The 19,342-nt window shown below is 34.9% G+C and overlaps 4 protein-coding genes across 12 annotated transcripts in view; 1 reads left to right on the plus strand and 3 right to left on the minus strand.

Moving 5' to 3' along the window:
- Window positions 1-11,548, minus strand: part of LOC126871593 (low-density lipoprotein receptor-like) — a 64,904-nt gene extending 53,356 nt beyond the window's left edge. For 3 of the 7 annotated variants that reach the window (XM_050630563.1, XM_050630559.1, XM_050630558.1), the window contains exons 1-2: window positions 10,862-11,547; window positions 7,308-7,427 (exon numbers count right to left, since the gene is read on the minus strand). In XM_050630563.1, coding sequence (XP_050486520.1) covers window positions 7,308-7,427; window positions 10,862-10,955 — 214 coding nt within the window. In that variant the 5' untranslated portion in view covers window positions 10,956-11,547. Of the gene's footprint in view, window positions 1-7,307; window positions 7,428-10,861 lie in introns of all 7 variants that reach the window. The other 4 variants (XM_050630561.1, XM_050630557.1, XM_050630560.1 and 1 more) reach the window with 3 other exon arrangements.
- A 447-nt stretch (window positions 11,549-11,995) lies between these two features.
- LOC126871605 (WD repeat domain-containing protein 83) lies at window positions 11,996-13,895 on the minus strand. 2 transcript variants are annotated; one of them, XM_050630587.1, is made up of 5 exons: window positions 13,771-13,895; window positions 13,319-13,432; window positions 12,946-13,189; window positions 12,590-12,816; window positions 11,996-12,510 (listed from the first exon to the last, which is right to left on the minus strand). In XM_050630587.1, the coding sequence occupies exons 2-5, from the start codon at window positions 13,389-13,391 to the stop codon at window positions 12,143-12,145; spliced, it is 912 nt and encodes a 303-aa protein (XP_050486544.1). In that variant the 5' UTR covers window positions 13,392-13,432; window positions 13,771-13,895; the 3' UTR covers window positions 11,996-12,142. The 2 variants fall into 2 exon arrangements, with proteins under 2 accessions (XP_050486544.1, XP_050486545.1); XM_050630588.1 differs by lacking the exon at window positions 13,771-13,895 and adding an exon at window positions 13,489-13,611.
- A 347-nt stretch (window positions 13,896-14,242) lies between these two features.
- On the plus strand, window positions 14,243-16,427 carry LOC126871608 (josephin-2). Of its 2 annotated transcripts, XM_050630594.1 has the most exons (5): window positions 14,243-14,391; window positions 14,520-14,734; window positions 14,879-15,059; window positions 15,151-15,401; window positions 15,514-16,427. In XM_050630594.1, exons 1-5 carry the CDS (start codon window positions 14,338-14,340, stop codon window positions 15,518-15,520), a joined length of 708 nt encoding a protein of 235 aa, XP_050486551.1. In that variant the 5' UTR covers window positions 14,243-14,337; the 3' UTR covers window positions 15,521-16,427. The 2 variants fall into 2 exon arrangements, with proteins under 2 accessions (XP_050486551.1, XP_050486552.1); XM_050630595.1 differs by having other exon boundaries at window positions 15,151-16,427.
- Window positions 16,428-16,662: 235 nt separating this feature from the next.
- LOC126871599 (probable cytosolic Fe-S cluster assembly factor AGAP009023) lies at window positions 16,663-19,294 on the minus strand. Its single transcript, XM_050630578.1, has 8 exons — window positions 19,196-19,294; window positions 18,648-18,719; window positions 18,495-18,590; window positions 18,251-18,409; window positions 17,882-18,152; window positions 17,544-17,792; window positions 17,104-17,481; window positions 16,663-17,032 (listed from the first exon to the last, which is right to left on the minus strand). Exons 1-8 carry the CDS (start codon window positions 19,277-19,279, stop codon window positions 16,791-16,793), a joined length of 1,551 nt encoding a protein of 516 aa, XP_050486535.1. The 5' UTR covers window positions 19,280-19,294; the 3' UTR covers window positions 16,663-16,790.
- Between the last annotated feature and the right edge of the window lie 48 nt (window positions 19,295-19,342).

The following is a 19,342-nucleotide window of genomic DNA, read 5'->3' on the forward strand; positions in this document are numbered from 1 at the left end:
GAGGAATCCTACTCGCTTCAGTTCGAACCGAAAGTTAACAGAGAAAGTGTCGGAAATTGTTTAAACGATTAAAGAGTTGCGATCGAATTAATCAGAGAGAAGAAATTGAAATATAAGAAACGTTGAAAAACGTTGCAAGATACGTAGGTAGTTACGACACTCGAACGTTACTTAACGATGAAAGCACTCGTCGTACGGCGCTTAACGATCGGATGATATTCGAATCAAGGAGACAAAAGTCTTTGTCCCTTTTATTATACAAAGAAAAAAAAAAAGAAAAAAAAAAGAAAAAAAACAGATTCGAGAAAAGCAAAGAGCTACAAACGTCGTGTGTTTTTACCTAATTTACAAACAAACTAGAGTGGTATCCGTACGGAGGATGACGCAAGCGATGTAGGTCTTGCGCCGTCGGTCGAGACGCTGTTAAACGAAAGAAAGGAGAAACGTAAGGTAGAAAGGATCCTCGACGAAAGAACAGAGCAACGGAGACCGATACAAAACGAACATTGTACGATACGACGCAGTCGGTCGGCCGGCTTATAGAGTAAGATTGGCTAATTTCGAGTCAAACACCGCGTCGTGGTTCGCCTGGCCCGGTAAATCAAAGATCACGAACGAAACGACCATCCGCGAGCATTTCATCTTGAAAATTACTCCGATAATCGATACGACGGAACCGTGTCGAACCTTTGTCCCGCAGTTTTTTCTCTTCTTCTTTTCTTTTTTTCTTTTTTTCTCTTTTTCTCTTTTTTCACTGACAAAAGAAAGTATCGTAAAAATACCGATATTATATCGTACGTAATAAGAAAATAAAGAGGCAATTACGCATTATTGTCAGATACGAAGAAGGCTTGGACGAGGGCAATATAAGTTTCGCGACAACGACCTGGATAAAGTAAGTAAATAAGTCTCGCGATATTACGAAATGAAACATTTTCTATGGCTTTCTCGAGCCAATACTTGGCGATACTTTGTACTTTCTTCGTCGTACGATTATCAGATGCGATTAATCGGCAAAGTTAATTTTTAGAACTCTCGGCTCTTTCGGCTTCTTCTCGCGTCAAATAAAAAGTATAACAAACGACGACGCTGTTCCATTTTACCCGATCGTTTCGATAATTACGTAATCTTTGAAGAAAATCCCGAAGAAAGAAACGACTCGATTTATAACAGCTTTTTCGGTTTTTTAAAGATACCGCGGCGGCAAAGTCGCGAAACACGCTGAAATTATTCTCGCATCCGACTGTACGTCCGATTTATACCGCACGATCATCGAGGCAGAGAAGGAAACGATATCCCGAGTAGAAAGAGAATAATAAAAATGCAAGAGAGAAACTGGTCAAGACGAAAACGTGTAGAATAGAAAAAGAGGAATTACATTAGGGGAAATAAAGAGATCGTTTTGCTGGATTTTCGAGAAATAATTTGACCGAGAAATCCACGAAAATACGGGAAGCGGGTTTGCGTGTAAATGATCAACGGTGTTCCGAGAAGCAGAACGGGGCACGAGCGTTCGCCTCTATAGCTGTCGTCCGGTTCCTTCCAACGGCGCCCTGCTCTAAGCTGTTCTTTTTTCGCGTAGTCTTCTACCAGAATTTCTCGACTCGCCGTGGGCGAATCTCGCCCCGACATCTTAATGTTCGAATTCAACCCCTGATAAATGTACGCGCGTTCGCCAAATTCGTAATATCGTATTATTTTGCAGAATACCAGTATAAATAAGATGACATACTGACTTAATTACGTTCGGAGGAAATTCGTCGTTTCATTTTCCAGTGTTATTTCTTTCGACTTTGAATCTGCTTGCACAAGCAAGTACGTACAGTTGTTCCATATACGTATTAGCTAGTTATCTTATACAGTCACGATATATACAGTGATGCAACGTGAATGGAAATATATATAACGTTAACGAATAAAAATTTCACGTTACTCGGGAATAAAAACTGTTATGTAGAATATATAATATCATGGAGATAAAAATTCTATTTGGAATATCGGCGCAGTATCGAACTTAACGTTTCGATCGAATATTTCAACGAGCGTATTCGTTAAAATAAAATATTTCAAACATAAGCGATATATAAAATAATATAAAAATGGCTAGTGAAATATTCAAATGGGAAAATACCGTTCATAAAGTATAAAATATACATACTAATACGTTACTTAGAGATAAGTAGGATTAGCTGCTGTTTAAACGAATAAAGATATTTGCTATTGCTACGCGATATCCGTTTAAATCTTTTTAATTTAATTCGCAACGCGCGACCGATCAAACGTTGATAAAACGCAGGAGAAAAACGCGACAGCTTCTCTCGATTTCTTGATCGATCGATTCCGATTTATTAACGTAATTTTACGATTAAACGGAAGAATTTTAACGCGAGAATAGAGACGACGATACAGAGGCCCAACTCGAAATTTCGCGAAAGCCAAATACGTAATCGTCCATCGAAGAAGACTCGTAGAGGATATCGTCACACGCAGGAAGAAGGCCACCCGCTCGGAAACAGTAATCGGGTAGACGAAACATCCTGCATGCCACGGCTATCGAAATAATAATGAGACTCTGATACACGTCCGACGATAACCCCTCCGAAGGCACTAAAACCTCGATATAAAAACCCTGGTAAATTAGCGCTCGAATATATTAGCGCCGTATACGTAACACTTTGAACCGTCGCTCCGTTCCATCTATAGGATTCAATTTCTTCGCCTTACTCGTGAAACGTTCGAACTGCGACGCGAGATCACCGGCGATCTATCGGTTTCGCGATTTCTCGTGTCTGCGACGCGACAATATCGTATAATAGGAAAAGCAAGATTTTTAAGGAGACGACGAAGACGACGCGTTTAGCTGCGAACCTACGATAAATATAGATGATTTCCGTGGCGTAGGATCGATCCACAACCTACTAAATCTTGCAACTAGTTTTTTTGTAAAAAAAAAAAAACAAAGGGATGTAATTCATCGTGTTTCTCTGCCTATAATTTAATTAGAACGTGGAAGCGAAATAATATTTCAAGTTTTTCCGCACTCGCGGCCGCTCATTCTTACGATTCGTTTCTAACCGACTTCGCTTCTAACATGGTCATTCGAGAGAAATCTCCGCGACGCGTTCCTACGGAGTGTTTACGATGGCCGTTCTAAAACGCCGGAGCGATGCCTCTGTGGAGACTCGGCAGCCCCCCCGGCGAGACTAGGAAAAAAAGTACATTAGAAACGCTTAACCTGTCTGATGCAAGATCACCGAGAACCTACGTCTCGCCGATTCCTATGTATCGGTACGAAGAAAAGCATAGGGCCGACAAGGACGTCGACTTTTTCTATCGCTCGTATTCTTATGGAATTCCACGCAAAACCGTAATCACGTATTCGTCGAATTATCGCGATTATCGCGCCGATCGATATCCCGTTTCTTCTCTGTTCCTTTAGATCGTAACCGTTCCCCCGTAATTCGTCCGTCAAGTTGCATAAAATCAACGTCAGTTGCCGTATTATCGCCGCGTAATGCTCGTACGATTTCCTGAACCATAAACTCGACAATTATACCGTCGCTGGGTATACAACCGACCGTTAATGGTGAAATTCGCGCAAATTAATAAATAAATCTGCATTGGTCTCGATGAAACATTTTGCAAATAACGGTGGTTATTCGAAATGCCAAGCGATTTTTTTCTTTTTTTTTTTTTTTCTTCTTTTGCGTTATTCGCGGAGAGCATAGGGAGAGAGAGAGAGAGAGAGAGAGAGAGAGAGAGAGAGAGAGAGAGAGAGAGAAAAATATGATAAATACGTTTTCGTTGATTTTCTGACTTTTATGTCACTCGCTGGCTAACGAGGATCGTTTCAATACGAGATAATCGAGAAAGGATACGACCGATATAGATTTATACAAATTTCGATATAACGAGACGAGTTAAATACGATATCATTAGGACTTAATCGGATCGCGAATTTTTATGCAAAATCATACTTTTCACGGTATAATTGAAAACGTAGAATCTCGATGAAAAATCGGTTTACGACGATATAACGTGACAGAAAGAAACGATAAAAAGTACAGAAGGTATCGTCGTCGAAACGTAAGATTTCGTTTATACCGTAAAATCGATAGAAGAATCGATCGTAGAACCGTTTCGCGACCGATGTAGAGCAAAGAAAAAACATTGCCTTTAAAACCGATATAAATATAATAAAAGCCGATATGTAATCGAAACAGATAGAATCAAAGATTTCGATTCCTTGCGATACAGTTATTCGGAATAACTATTTTATAACAAACGATAAAATCGATATCGCGTCTCTTTCAAATCCCTTTTCCGTTTTCTATATTTTACGAAAACAACTTGTACGGAGGATCGCGTACTTACGATAGAAGAGAAACAGCTGTATGTACCGATAATTTTATTTCCGTCTGTCTCTGTCTGCGTCGCGTTCTTCGTCAATGAAAATATCTTGTTCACGACAGAAAGTAGTAATCGAGAAGTAGTCGATTTTCTGAAAAACAATTCAACATACCACGATACGATATCATCCTTTCGTTTAATTAATTATCTCGTTCGATTCTACGTTTTAATATATATATATATATTTCGTTTTTAACGGCTCTGTTAAATCCATCTGTGGTTTTTCTAGCTCGTTGAAAACGAAATTTTCACTTGCCTTTATGCGCGATCCGTTTGCCTCGTTAAATCAAACTGTCATCAGCTCGAATCCATAAACGTTCGAGAAACGATATCTCGACTAGAAGATACAACTCTCGTCGTTCTGCTACTTATTAGAACGACAACTTGTCATTTGTGCTAAAAAATGGATTAAAGCAATTTGATTAAAGAAAATACTGCGAATATTTCTGAGCTGGAACAGACCTGTCTATACGTATCTTTCGCTTAAACGATCGTCGAAAAAGTGAGAGAGATCGAAAAAGACGACGATCTAAATTTATCGTAAACAGCGATACGTGCTTTTGCATATTTGCGAGCGTTTATCTTAACACGATAAAATATTCGCGTCTCTATGCCACCAACCCGATAGAAATAGCCCGTAAATTGCCACTGTAACGACAAATTAAGCGTACTTTTAATTGCTGTAATTCGATTCGATCTCGAGCACGAGAGAGCCAAGATAAAATGAATTTATCAAAGTAACGCGGTCGATTCGATTTAACAACGGTCTAAATTTTATTACTAAAAAATTGCCTAAAGTCTGTCCTTTCACTTTTTCCTGTACCTTTTCAATGTTCTATACACCAACCTGAACATCGACATAAAAATGTTTAAACAAAGATTTTATCGCGGAGAAATTGTACGGCGTCTACGGCAAAACAATTTGATCTTCTTTGAGATAAAATTTCTCTAACAATTCCAGCCATAACGCGCAACGTGAAATTGGAAATCTGTTATTTGCCACTACGCGTTACGGTAGTAATAGGATAATCGCGATATTAGCCAATGCGCGTTACATAAATAATTCCAGAAATGTATAAATCAAAATTCAATTAAAAATTTCAATGTAACTTCGATTCGATGATTTCAAACGTTTCAGACATTCCATCTAGCTACGTTTCTTTTTATACAAGCATCGATTTTTCGTTGCTCCAAGTTGATTTAAGCCACGTTTTTCCAAACTATCGAAAGCACGATAGACAAGTTGCGTGAAACGATCCGAGTGATCGATCCCTCGCCACCATCTCGTAGTTTACGGGGAAAAAGCGCTACGTTCAACGTTCCTTCAAACGTAGTTTCGCGTTACCTAGCCCCAAACGCGCACATATATATGTACTATTGTACGATCTGCTGCGACGTATTAACTACGTACGTTTAAGAAAGTAAACAACGCTATACACGTCTTGTTTCCCAACGAGATAGTTGCTTTAACAAACGCACACGCGTGTACTCGTGTTGCATTCAATCGCAAGAAAAAGACGCGACAGATACGGTTAGATCTTTTATTTAGTACACGGGTTTGTCATTGACAACCGTCTATCGTTAATTAACATTTTCCTTCCTTTTCGGACTAAAAGCACATTGTAAAACATACAGGTATATCGTCGCAGGTAAAACTACGAAATATGTCTTTCCAAGACATTTCGTCCTGCGAACTCTCGATCGAAGGATTTACGATACAACGATACGACCGAGTTTGTCTCTTCGTCGATTTTCTACGTGCCACTCGACGGAAAACCGAGTTTCGTTGATCGACCAGGGACACGGACAATTTTTAATAAAGATTTACGCGAAATTTTTCAGTCGTTTTTCCTCCCTCTTTTCTACGCTATTTCCTGTTTTCCTGTTTTCCTGTTTTCCTGTTTTCCTGTTTTCCTGTTTTTCTGTTTACGCGTTAAATCATTTCCGATCTCATACGATCCTCCATTACGAACGGAACAACGAAATATTCGTCGCTCCGATGTTCGAACCTGTTATTTACTCGATTTCAAATACCTTTCCAAGTTTATATCCTTCTTCTTCTCGTTAGTCAAATCGCTTTAAATCGAACCGCTCGAATTCCGTGAAATTCTCTCGGTGCATCCGAGACTCTCGAGAACGATAAAGTACGATACGTAAAAATCGTTGCAGAATACGAAAAGCTTCCGTAGACACGTTCGACGATTGTTTCTAGAAAAGCTTGACGATTTGAACACAGAGTTCAGAAAAAATCGACCTACTTCAGCGTTGTCCCTTTCAATTCAAGAACCGCGACTTTTCTCGAAACTTGAAAATGATACTTGGAGTCGAGTATTTTGCGCGTGTCTGTTCGAATTATTTGAATTCCGCTACTTAACAGCCGATAAACACAAGCGTAGGAATTATTTGCAGAAATACAAGGAATCGAGCGAATAAATATCAGATTGACGTAGGAAGCGGTTGCCACGAAAACGAAACCAACCGAAGATGCATCGCTTTTTCGAAACTGCTGTAAATTCACGAGCCAACTAATACTCGTGAATAGATCAATAGATCAATAGATTAATAGATTAATACAGTGATACGCTTTCGCACTTTTCAATATGAAACCTACGTCTTCCTTTCTCTTTCGATAAATACGATTTAAACGTCGCAGCTGACTCCTTATTGCTGCAAACAACACTTCGTATTGGTAAAGTGGTGTCGATTGATTTCAAATTCGCGTTAATCTACCGATCGGAGAATCGGACATGCACGATTACGATCAGGTATCGATAGAACCAATCGTTCTTTATCGCACACCACTTTTATACCGAATAAAATATGAAAGAGTAGGACGTACGAGCGAGTCCTTTTTCTTTTTTTTTTTTTTTTTTTTTTTTTTTTCCCATATCGCTCACCTTCGCATTTGCTGGTTTCGTCGGAATTGTCACCGCAATCGTCCATTGAGTCGCAGACCCACGGCCTTGGTATACATTTACCATTCGTGCATTGAAATTGCTTTAAAGGACAAGGCCTGCCTGAAGCAAAATAAAGATGGGAAAAATGAAATGCCAATGTTTCGTGGAACATGCAAATCGGGAGAAAAAAACATGCGAGTAAAGAAAGAAAGAGATTAGAAACGCGTGAAGTTCGCGTTATACACTGTACTTTTCTTACGATTTCATGTACTCGCGATCGGTATACCACGTTACGCGTCACATACTGCTTTCTTTTCGTATGCATCGATTTACTCTGTCTCTCTCTCTCTCTCTCTCTCTCATAAATGAAGATTACAGGAGAAGAAACCTGATAAGTAAAGTTTCATTGACTTTTTCATTTTCACGTCACTTTCTGGTTAAACGTTTTATTTAACACCGCACAGTTGAAAATACAAAGCAGATCCTTAAAATACCTTAGAAAGATAGGATGAGAAGCAATATTTGAACGATATTTAACGATAACTCGAAAGTTATCGAGTAGCTCAAAAGCAAATTGAAAGACGATTTCAATAACGCAACATTCGCTCGATTATCGAATGATATCGAATGAAAAAAAACTGCTCTTCTGTAAAATCAGGAAAAGCTTGTCGCGTACTTTCGTACTGTAATCTTCAAATACAATGGATAAATCGATCTTTTAAAAGGTAAAAAGATCATAAGGGAGGAATTTATTGGGCTTTGCTTGGCAAATTGCGCGAGAATTACTTTCGATTTTCGGCTAATCGATTCATCGAAATATTACGCTAAACTTTGTCCGATAATAACTCGTGAACGTTTCCAATTTTGCTTTACAACCGTGTAACCGATCGGAACACTTGGCGGAAAATTCGTATTATTTCAGTTCGATCGTGACAAAAGTAACGATATCGTGTTGTACTGGATTATTATTAAAATGTTATTAAGCTTAAATACACGATGATTAAAGGTTGACACTTGGGCTAATTAATAAAATATCAAACGCGATCTACGCGATAAAACATTTAATACGTAATGACGATAAATTAGAGTATCGGCGTTATTGCTGCCGTCCCGATTATTGTTCGCATTATCGTGTTCCCTTGTTATTATTCCAAAACTATTGTCGGTAGTTGCGTGTAATTTTCGCTAGCTGAACGATACTAACTTACGAATATTTGCGAAATAAATAATAGCCATGTAAATAATATCTTCCTCGTAAATTCTCTTAAACCTTTGCCAAATTATTTACGATAAATTTGAGCGAAACAAATCTAATAAATTTCTCGCTCGTTTCATAGAATCGAGTTAATGTTATTATTATTGGAATTTTACGGCTCGTATATCGCAAGTCACCGATATTAATAAACGCTTTTGCATAACAGCAACAGTAACGAATCTGATAATAAAGGACATGAAATGTTACAAATTACGAGTTGCCCGATTATCGTATTTGACCAAGAAAATTATAAAATCATACAACGCAAGTCTATCGTATAATCTATTATTTCTAACTCTTGTAAATTTACTGATATTATTAATTGGCAAATTATTACGGCTAAACGGTAAAACGGCTTTGATATGTACGACCTGTACCAGCTGTAACGATGATGTTTCAACGATTCAGCATCGTCTCTCAGAGATATTATATCGCATGTACGAATACAGTATCGATAGAGTAGAGTATAAGCGATCACGAATGACTTGACTTGAATATGAAAATAGAAAACTTACCGATAATTGAAAAATACTCGATCACATACTATTTTATATCATTATTAATGTGTATATGCAATTGAGCATCACGAGCAAGCACAATTAACCATTGATCTTTAATTCGTTGATGCGCGTTTCACGTACCACGTGTCCACCATGTATTTCGATAAATGTTCAAAAGCGCCATCTAAATATCTCTAATGTGTATATATTTCACAGTTTTATTAAAATTACATACTTTCGTGAAAAATATCATATAAAAAAGAAACATATGTATATATATATATGTTTTTTATATATGTTTGTTATATGTTTTATATATGCATATATGTTTTTTATATGATATATATATATATATATATATAATACGTTTTTCAACGAAAACCGAAACAAATGCGACCACTTAAAGTGACAATCTCTATGATGTTAAGCGCGTAAAAGTAATTGTTTCCCGATTAAAACAAAAATTCAACTCGACGGTGACGTTGACAATAAAATGATAAAATACGTTTTTCGTTTGTCAGATAGAGAACACGTTTTATTGCTTGCTTAAAAACTGACGATATTCAAAGAGAAAATAATGGATAAAAAACAAAAATAGCTCGAATTTGTATAATGCCTTTACGACGAAAATGCTTGCAATAATTTAATCTCGTTTCTCTGTACGCATTATTAAAATTTAATAACAATATTCGTTTGTTATATCGAGGCATGAGTTCGTCTCGTTTCCTTTGTATTCTCGTTCGTGCACATTTCCCAGTATCGATAATAATTTTACTGTCAATCTTTTTTGCTTATTTTATACCGATCAATTATTCCTTTGAAGAAATTATTGAATTATTGAATAACGCTATAATACAAAAGAAAAAGAGAAAGAAACGAGGTGAAAATACAATATATGTATAAATCGAACAAATCGACGATCAACTGTTTCCCCAGCCCTCGTTTTACTCTTATTTCGTGGATAGCCGTTATTTTAATTGTCATCGTACGCACGAACCTGTCATACCAATTATTTTGAAATTTAACACTTAATTTACGAAGGGAATTCATTGCATTCTATCCTTTTTTAATCTTATTCTAAGCGTTAGTTGTGTTATATCTTGCACAAAACTATTGAAACTATAGAAAATTAATTCAGATAAAGGTCAATATTTCTCTTTATCAATTTTTTGACAAATATCAGCTATATATTTGATCCTCCAAATCCTCCAAGAATCGTTTGAGAAGTATAAAAAAAGATCAGTTTCCACAGTTCTGAAAAACTTACGAAAAGAATGTTATTCTAAAAAGAACGAACGCTCTACTATTTATTAGATTTAATTACTACTAAGAACCACTTTGTGCCACCTATAAACAGAAAAAAGAAGAAAAGTAAACAATTTGCCCTAAATGCTAAATGAGAAACATAGCGTGGTAACGTGGGATAAAATCTTCACGTGCTTCCATCTATCGCGGTCTTCCCCCATTTTCAGACCAACTACTCACTACTGGTCACACCACCAGCATCCCTTTCACAAAGATCGTAGATACCGAGTTATACGTCAGATATATTTTTCATATCGGCGACTGTCCTCCTTTCTCGCGTCCTACGTCCGCTAATTTATAAGTTTTCATTGAAAATGTATGCGAAAAACGTCGATTATGTAAGCGCGACATTAGCGCATGGCACATACCATACGTATTTTGTCAATCAACAATATCGTGCAACTTACATACAATTTCAATGGGAAAACGTTCCTATCGATATTTTTACTTATTCCCCACTGTTCGATTGACAGAGATCGAGAAATGAAACTTACTGTCAGTGGAGAAAGCATCAGCCGCTGCGAGAAAGCCGAATATAGTCAGCAAATACAGCGGCGAAAGTACAAGCAGACGACAGCTTCGCCCCATAACAACCCTCTTTCGTTGCACACCCGGTTTCTCCTTCGTCTTTTCCACCACCACCACTCTCTCAAACACTACCAACACTGACACCGAGATATTTCGAATACGATCTCTACGGTTCGCTGTTGTTTTGTGTCACGATTCCTTTTTCTTGTCTTTCGAAACCGATGACTTTGACAGCCGGCAAGCCGGAAGGATCGATCAACAACAACAACAACAACAATCCTCACACACGATGTACTGACTGATTATCGATAAAATCTGGTAAGACCACGCGGTCCAACAGCCTCTACCATGCATCGGGCAAGTCACAGATCTTCAATCATGTATATGCAAACAGCTAACAATTCAGAGTGGCTGCGTGCTCGAGTACAGAATAAAAAGTGCACTCCACGAAGTGGTTGAGACTGGCAGGCCCGCCCCGTGTGCAAGCACCTCCGTGTCCCTCGTTGTATATCTCTCGCTCCCTCTTTTCGCTCTATCTTTCGCGCTTCCTATACCAGCCCGTTATACTTTCTTCCTCTTGCGCAGATATTCTATTTCACTCTAAGCTACAAAATTCTTCTCTCTTTCTCTCTTTTTCTTTCCCTCTCCCGGGCGAGACGGCGACGACTGACGACCACTGATTCTGACGCACCGGTATCGCGCCACCTGCGCGCGCAAGCACTCCCTCTCGTTCGTCTCCTCTGATCTTCTTCTTCTCGCCCTCTCCCCGCCCCGCTCCGCACACCCCCTCCCCCCTCTCATCGCTCTCTCTCTCTCTCTCTCTCTCTCTCTCTCTCTCTCTGCCACGCTACTGTTAAAGTTACGCTATGTGCGTACTCGTAGCCTGTTTCTTTAACTGTATATCATGACCCAGCTTAACCTAACCCATTTTCTATCTGTTTAATAAGCAGGTGAAAGATATTTGTGCGGCACAATCGCAAAGATATTCCAAGAACAAATATCCAATAGTCGGAAGTTCACATTCATTTTATCAGTCTCATATATAAAAAAATACGAATAATTAAGCTCTGGTAATTATGAAATCAATATCATGGATGGTATAAACACAATATTTCTTCAACATTTTATTTTTTTATTCAATGCTGGATGAACGAATGGCCCTCTACTATAATTATTTTCATTTTTGACTGGCGCTCGAAAATGTATATACAAAAATTACGCAATTACACAGTTAATTTATAAAAGTATCACTCTTGCATCGACGTGGTATTCCACATTAATATACTTGGTCCATTAGTAGCTAAGAAACAGTTTGTTTGCGGGTGAACGCTTAATGATACTATAGGATGTTTCGTCGGTTTAAATCCTGAAAGTCTCGCAACTACTTTTTGAGAAACTAGATCCCATATCCATAGTTTCCCATCTGCGGATCCAGAAATAATGCGAGTGTCCTGAGTGTCGACGCTTGATTCTAAACACAAATTATTCGCCACGTGGCCAGTGAATTCTCCGAGCAATTCTCCTGAATCTTTATCCATCAATCTAACCACACCATCGGCACAACTAACAACCATGCATTGACCATCTCTTGTGAAACTGGCGCATGTTACTGCATCTGTAATAATACATTTAATGACAACTTGATCGCATTTTTATCTTATTTTATTTTATTCGTCATATTATGTACTACCAACCTCCCATATAGTCTGTATACAATTCACCTACACGAATATCATATCTACGTATTTTCCCATCGAACGAAGCTGTTAGAACTTCATGATCTGATACTCTAACGCTAGACACAGAATCCTTAGCTTCGTTTAAACATTGCGCAGGTTCTAATGTTTTGGATCTGATATCCCACAACATAACCGAGTTATCTCTGGATCCAGAAATAACCATAGAAGATTCTTCGTTGAATCTGACATTAGAAAGGAAGTAGAAATAGATTCTTCGCTGATTCTGACATTACAGAAAAATGTATCTATATATAGAAAATATTATATCAAAACGTATATACAGGGGTACCAATAATTTTTTGATAATATACCTTACGGTATTAACAGGTCCTGCATGGCCCCTTAAACGCCGAACCGGAGTTCCAGTTGCTACATCCCAAAGAATAACTGATTTATCCAATCCGCAGGACACTATTTGACTACTATCGCAAGATGCACTACTATCCATTACTTCATCACCGTGTCCTCCATACGTTTTTAACGTAACACCTCTATACGGATTCCATAATTTTAACTTTCTATCAGATCCACACGTTAAACAATAAGCACCATCAACTGGAAAAAATATTAAATATAAATCAATATTATTTAACAATAAAAAAAAACAATCAACTTCATTAAATAAAAGTTACTTTAAAAAAAAATATATATATATATATATATATATATATATAACCTACGTACCACTAAATCGTACAGCTCTAACGGCTCCTTGTTTACAATCTATTTCTTTGACAAGTTTATAATCAATTTCCATTTTAAATTTGATTAAAGTACATCACTTAGGAATAATACTTTCTGTGAAAAAAGAAGTTAATCGATATATTTTAAATTTTATTTATTATATTTCCTACTTAATTATTCAACGTTCCCATATTTTTGCCATTTCAAAACAAACTTCATGTATATGTATAAAACTGAACACGACGTAACGCTGATTTGACTTAGTATAGAATGTAGTGGGCTTTACAGGTTGTCCATACTTATAGCGTAATGTAGTATATGCTGTCAATTATATATGTTCGTGTATGCGTTAGGCGCTCTTTCACTAACGTTGTAATTGATAAACATTCACGTGGTAATATGAGAAATCGTTTATTTAAAATACAAGCTTTAAAGAATAAATAAATTTTAACCGATGCTAGTGAAGTATTAGTAGTCCAAAAATATCCAATCACCGCCATGGAAAACTAGTTTAAACAAGGATAGTATGTGTTACGTGTAGGTTCAAATCACTTTTTATACCTGTCGTGTATTACTGATTACTGTTGAATATTTTCGTTTACCAATAAAAAGGAAGAACATGTAATTGTAAACGTTTCGCCAAGATATGTGATGAATCAGTTGCGAATGAACATAAATAAATAATATATTTATTGATGTTTACCAAAAATAAACTTCAATCCATTCTGTAATCGTATTTGAAGGTGACAGTATTTGTTCCTTGTCATAGTATGTATACTTTGACAACAATTGTTTAGTACTTAATATAATCTCTTATTAGATTTGAATAAATAGCAGATTCTACTCACTACGTTATAAGGTATTACGTTAATAGGTTATCATAGTTGTCACGATATAACGTGAACTACGTGTACGCTATTAAACTTTATATATGTGATAAAGATATTAATAAACGATGCATGTAATTAATTGGTAAAATTGTTAACATAAACATATATAACAAAAATTATGTAAATAAAATGGTTGCAAACATAGCAGCTGATATGACCGGATCCATATACCATGAGAGACAAGTAATTATCAAGTGTTTCATGTTTCTAGTTCATAATCAAGCGACATATAGAAATATATTATGTATATACGTGTAAGCATTATTCTTGCATATACCATATGTCTATATATATGATTATTATTCTTACAGGTGAAAGAGCTTTGCGCATTACATGCATTAAATAATTTATTTCAAGAAAGAGGATTTAGTAAACAGGAATTAGACCAAATTTGTTATAGCTTGAGTCCAGATGTATGGATAAATCCCCATAAATCACTGTTAGGACTTGGTAATTATGACATTAATGTTATTATGGCGGCATTACAACGAAGAGGACGCGAAGCAGTTTGGTTTGATAAACGCAGGTTTGTTTAGTTCAATAAATATACTAATACTTTATTGTACACATAAAACTAAATATATATATATATATATATACACACACACGCGCGCGCGCATGCCCTCACACACACATAAACGTATATACATTTGTGGGATTTTTTTCTCAGAGATCCAAAATGTCTGTGTTTAGATAATATTGAAGGTTTTATATTAAATGTACCAACAGAATATAAATTAGGATTCGTATTACTACCCTTGAAAAGACGACATTGGATTGCCCTGAAGAAAATTCATGGTGCCTTTTATAATCTTGACTCGAAACTTGATTCTCCTCAGCTTATTGGGAAAGTCAGTTAATTCTTTATTCCTTAATATTAATACCGTACATCGATGTATTAATAATTATATTGGCTTTTACTTTTCAATAATGTCCTATTAGGAAAATGATTTACTTATATATCTAAAGGACCAGATAGACAGTAAGGAAAAGGAATTATTTCTTGTCGTATCAAGGGAGATAGATAATAATCAAGGATGGCTAATAAATACATATGCAAATAAAGAAGGGATTAATACAGATCATGATAGTATCACGTACATTGAAGATGGCTATATGGAAATGAATTTGAAGAAAGAAGTGTCTGCAGAAATGAATGAAAATGAAAAATCATTAGATAACAAAAATTCTAGGTAATTAAAGACCTTTTAATTTACTTAATCTATGTATTCAATGCTTCAGGCCAAAATAAATTAAAGGTTAAAGCGACAATAGTCCATTAATAAACAAAGTTCTATGTTCAAGGAATTGAAAAGAGAAGCGAAAGTTTACAAATTATAAATGTTACATACAAATTTTCTTGCACCAAAGAAAAGGATGTAACTATTTCATTCTATTTAAGTCAACGCCATTTGATTGAGATATGTGATTGTGTTCTTAAATTCGTCATATTTTTATAAAAACGAAGAAAATTTTAGCATGATAAAAGATAAATAATGGCGCAATTATGAATGCATAATATGTTGCCAATTATTAATATTTATATAGATTTTTTATAAATCGTTATCACGATAAATTAATATATGTATATATATTGTTATTTATTTCACAAATATTTTATCTACAATAATTTGCAGTTGTGAAATCAGAATTTCGTGTATTAATTCGTTATTTATTTACAACACTTGTATTCTTTTAATATTGTCTCATCAGTATTATTTAATGCGCATCCTTAAATACTATATTAAATTAATAGATTGTTCTATCAAAGTATGTACATTGCTTTGTTTAATTAATATTTGGTGATTGAAGCGAGGTTAATTTATTACTCCATAGATAAATAAACTACAGAATATAGAATTATAATATTACTGCACTGTTAGACAAGTGTTATACTCTAGTATCTTTTTCTAAAAAGTTTCGTTCTTTCTTAGTATTTGTTACTAGTCACGCTATATTATTTAATTAAACAATGTGAATAACTGTAAAAGACAATCTTTTATACTTTCAACATGAACATCGCAATACAAATACGATAAATATTAATCGGTATACAATCTATGTACCCTTTTATATTTGCTGTATATTTCAACAACGTATTTAAAAACTCAGTTGTATGATTATTATTTTGTAATGAGATACACCTCTTATTCACTATACTATATGTTCCATTTTTCTGAATATCTATATTTAATAAATTTGTTGTTTAAATAAAAAAATGCATCTCTTATTATTATCTAATATCTGTATCTATATCTAATTACATAAGTAATTAGATAGCCTGTCTAAGATGAGATATTCATCTAACGTGCAATGCTAAATTTATATTTATACTAAATTTCAGTGTTTGTTACCAAAAATATGGATTTAAATATTTACAAAATTTATTTGTTGTTATTTATTTGTTATTTTGTATATTCACCAATATTTAACATTAACGCAATAATACACGAATAACGGTAATATAATGAATGTTTAATTAACCATAATTAACAATATAAATATAATATGTATTAAATAATACATTGAGTGATATACATTATACAGAAAATACCTAAGTTAACGACAAAGGTTTTGCATAATTACCATTTTATGGCAAGAGCTGTGTCTGATTTCTTTATTTCATGATACTGTGTGTGGAAATACGACAAAGCTTTATCTGTACACTCTCCTCCTAACCAATCTCTATATAAATTCTGCACTACTGTATTTTGTTCAGGATTACTCCGAGGAAGTTCTCTATATATAGATTCTAACTGTAACGCCAGTTCGCGTGGTTGAATATTGCTTGAGGGTCTAATCTGCGCTCCCCCATTAAGACATCCTATCAATTAAATTAAGATTTACATTGAAAAGGTATTATTAACATTGTAACATTCTTCAAATAAAACTTACCGCAGGGACACGCCATAACTTCGACATAATCATATGAACACTTTCCGCGTTTCAATTTTTGTACAAGATTTTGTATATTTCGAAATCCATTAGCAATTGCAAATGTTAATAGTGTGCAGCCATCCTTCTGGAAGACTGCTTCTTGGAAATCAGGATTTCTCAGATTTTTAAATTCAACTGTTATATCTGTTTCATCGAACAGATGTTTTGCAGCATAATGAAGAATAAATTCTGCATAACCTCCTGATCCTGAACCGCTATGACCAAGTAAATTGGTTTTAAAATATTCCATTTGCGATTCAAACAGTTTTTCAACTTCCCTTTCGCGTATTTCATTTATTGACACATTATACTCGCTAAGCATTTGTTCTATTTCAACTAGGGAAAGAAACATAACTTAAACAAATGCAATACACGTGTTTCAAATTTCAAATGCTTACTTGGAGTTATGACACAATCTACGTCTCTAAATTTCCTTTCATAGTTATAAAAATCTTCTCTAGATGCTTCCAATTTCTTATCATAACAAGGCATAACAGTAACGTGATAAACTTGTTCTGGTAAAAGGTCCATAGTTTCAGCTAAATGATATTTGACTAATGATCCCATAATTTGTTGAGGGGATTTTGTAACACTTATATATGGAAGTATAAAATTGCCGTGTGTCTTTTCAGCGTAACAAACCCAACCTGTATTTAAAAATATTTAAACATTGTTTGATCCTTATTACATTATATGAAAAAAATATTGCTGCACAAAATTAAGATATATTAATTACCAGGACAAGAAGAAGACAACATGGGTAATTGATTTTTTGCACCCTCTTTAGCTGCTTTGTAACGTTCTATAAATTCTTTAGCAGACTCTAAAAGGGCAAAGTCATCAGCCACAGTCATATCTAAAACTATGTCTGCTCCTAGCTGATAAAAGTATCCAGCAAGTTTATTTAACGCTTGTTCTGGATTAAGACTATAATGTTTTGCTATGGATAATACTGCTTGTACTGAGAGGCTGACAACAATAAACGTTGAACGTGCATCATCTTTGCTCTATAAAACATATATATAAAACAGATAAATTTGTTATATCTTATTAGTTTTTGACATTTAATATACAAAATAAATGCTGTCTTAATGTCAATCATTACCTGATGACGCCGAGAAACCTTCTCTTTAAACACTCGCATTAATTCTTCCTGACTTTGCTGCGTAACTAATACACTTTCTGCAGATGTAATACAACCACTACAAGCTAAACAATCAGCAAGTGTGATTTCAACTTTCTGTAATTTTTCTGATTGTCCAGCCTAACGGACACACAATAAATATACCGTAAAATAGTTTATAACTTTAATTCAATACTATAATAAATATATACAATTAGTAATTTACTTCATTTAATGCAAAAGGTGTCCCGTCTTCCTCAATTTTTATTTTTGCGCCAGTTTTGCTTTTTGACTTTTGAATTTCTATGGGTTTGATACATTCCTGCAAAGAAAGCCCCATACAATTTATTGCTATAAAATTAAAAAGTAGTAAAACTACCTGCGAAGGTGTAATAAAGTCATCTAGATTTGTAATTTGTAATGCTCCACTAAATCGCGATGTCATGTTTATCTGAAAAGGATATTCGGACTTTAGTTATTATATAAATACTATTAATTGGTATGTAAATTCAATATACTCTTTAAAACAATATAATGGAACTATTTTATACGTATTTTATACGTGTTTTTTACGTATAACTCCGAGCATAAACGTTCTTGTTTATATTAAAACAGGCGTGAATATGAAATAGTCAGTGAATAGTAATAATGTCATAAATTAAATGTTACATCGTTATAAATATAACGTTGTAGGATTGTAACGTAATAAATAAACATACAATACTGATATTATATAATATTGATATAAATGTTATTCCTGTTTGCTTTTAGTTCATTCGATTTCAAGCATAACCTCATTTTTAATTACTAGATAAGAAAGTAATAAAACTATTTAACATGACTATTTCATATAAATAAATGCTTCGAACGTAAGAAAATTAATCAGGATTAGCTTTATCTAAGTATCGTCCCTTGTTTCTTAATTACATGTGGCCTATGAAATACTATAACTTTGCGTTGAAAAGTTTTTTTCATACAACAATAAATAAGGTAGATATTTAGCTGAGCCATGCTATATATCCTTGTGGTACATAGATCATTCAATAAATAAGTGAAATTAATGTGTACATTTCT

The sequence above is a fragment of the Bombus huntii genome, chromosome 12 (genome assembly GCF_024542735.1).
Source record: "Bombus huntii isolate Logan2020A chromosome 12, iyBomHunt1.1, whole genome shotgun sequence".
Classification (NCBI taxonomy): domain Eukaryota; kingdom Metazoa; phylum Arthropoda; class Insecta; order Hymenoptera; family Apidae; genus Bombus; species Bombus huntii.

Coding starts and splice junctions, on each gene's coding strand:
- LOC126871605 (XM_050630587.1), bottom strand. CDS start 13,391: ATGGAAATTGATTATAAACTTGTCAAAGAAATAGATTGTAAACAAGGA. Junction 13,190..13,318: donor TAGAGCTGTACGATTTAGTG/GTACGTAGGTTA, acceptor TATTTTTTCCAG/TTGATGGTGCTTATTGTTTA. Junction 12,817..12,945: donor GGACCTGTTAATACCGTAAG/GTATATTATCAA, acceptor TTCTAATGTCAG/ATTCAACGAAGAATCTTCTA.
- LOC126871608 (XM_050630594.1), top strand. CDS start 14,338: ATGGTTGCAAACATAGCAGCTGATATGACCGGATCCATATACCATGAG. Junction 14,392..14,519: donor CCATATACCATGAGAGACAA/GTAATTATCAAG, acceptor TTATTCTTACAG/GTGAAAGAGCTTTGCGCATT. Junction 15,060..15,150: donor CTCCTCAGCTTATTGGGAAA/GTCAGTTAATTC, acceptor ATGTCCTATTAG/GAAAATGATTTACTTATATA.
- LOC126871599 (XM_050630578.1), bottom strand. CDS start 19,279: ATGGCTCAGCTAAATATCTACCTTATTTATTGTTGTATGAAAAAAACT. Junction 17,482..17,543: donor AGATTGTGTCATAACTCCAA/GTAAGCATTTGA, acceptor TTCTTTCCCTAG/TTGAAATAGAACAAATGCTT. Junction 17,033..17,103: donor AGTTATGGCGTGTCCCTGCG/GTAAGTTTTATT, acceptor TTTAATTGATAG/GATGTCTTAATGGGGGAGCG.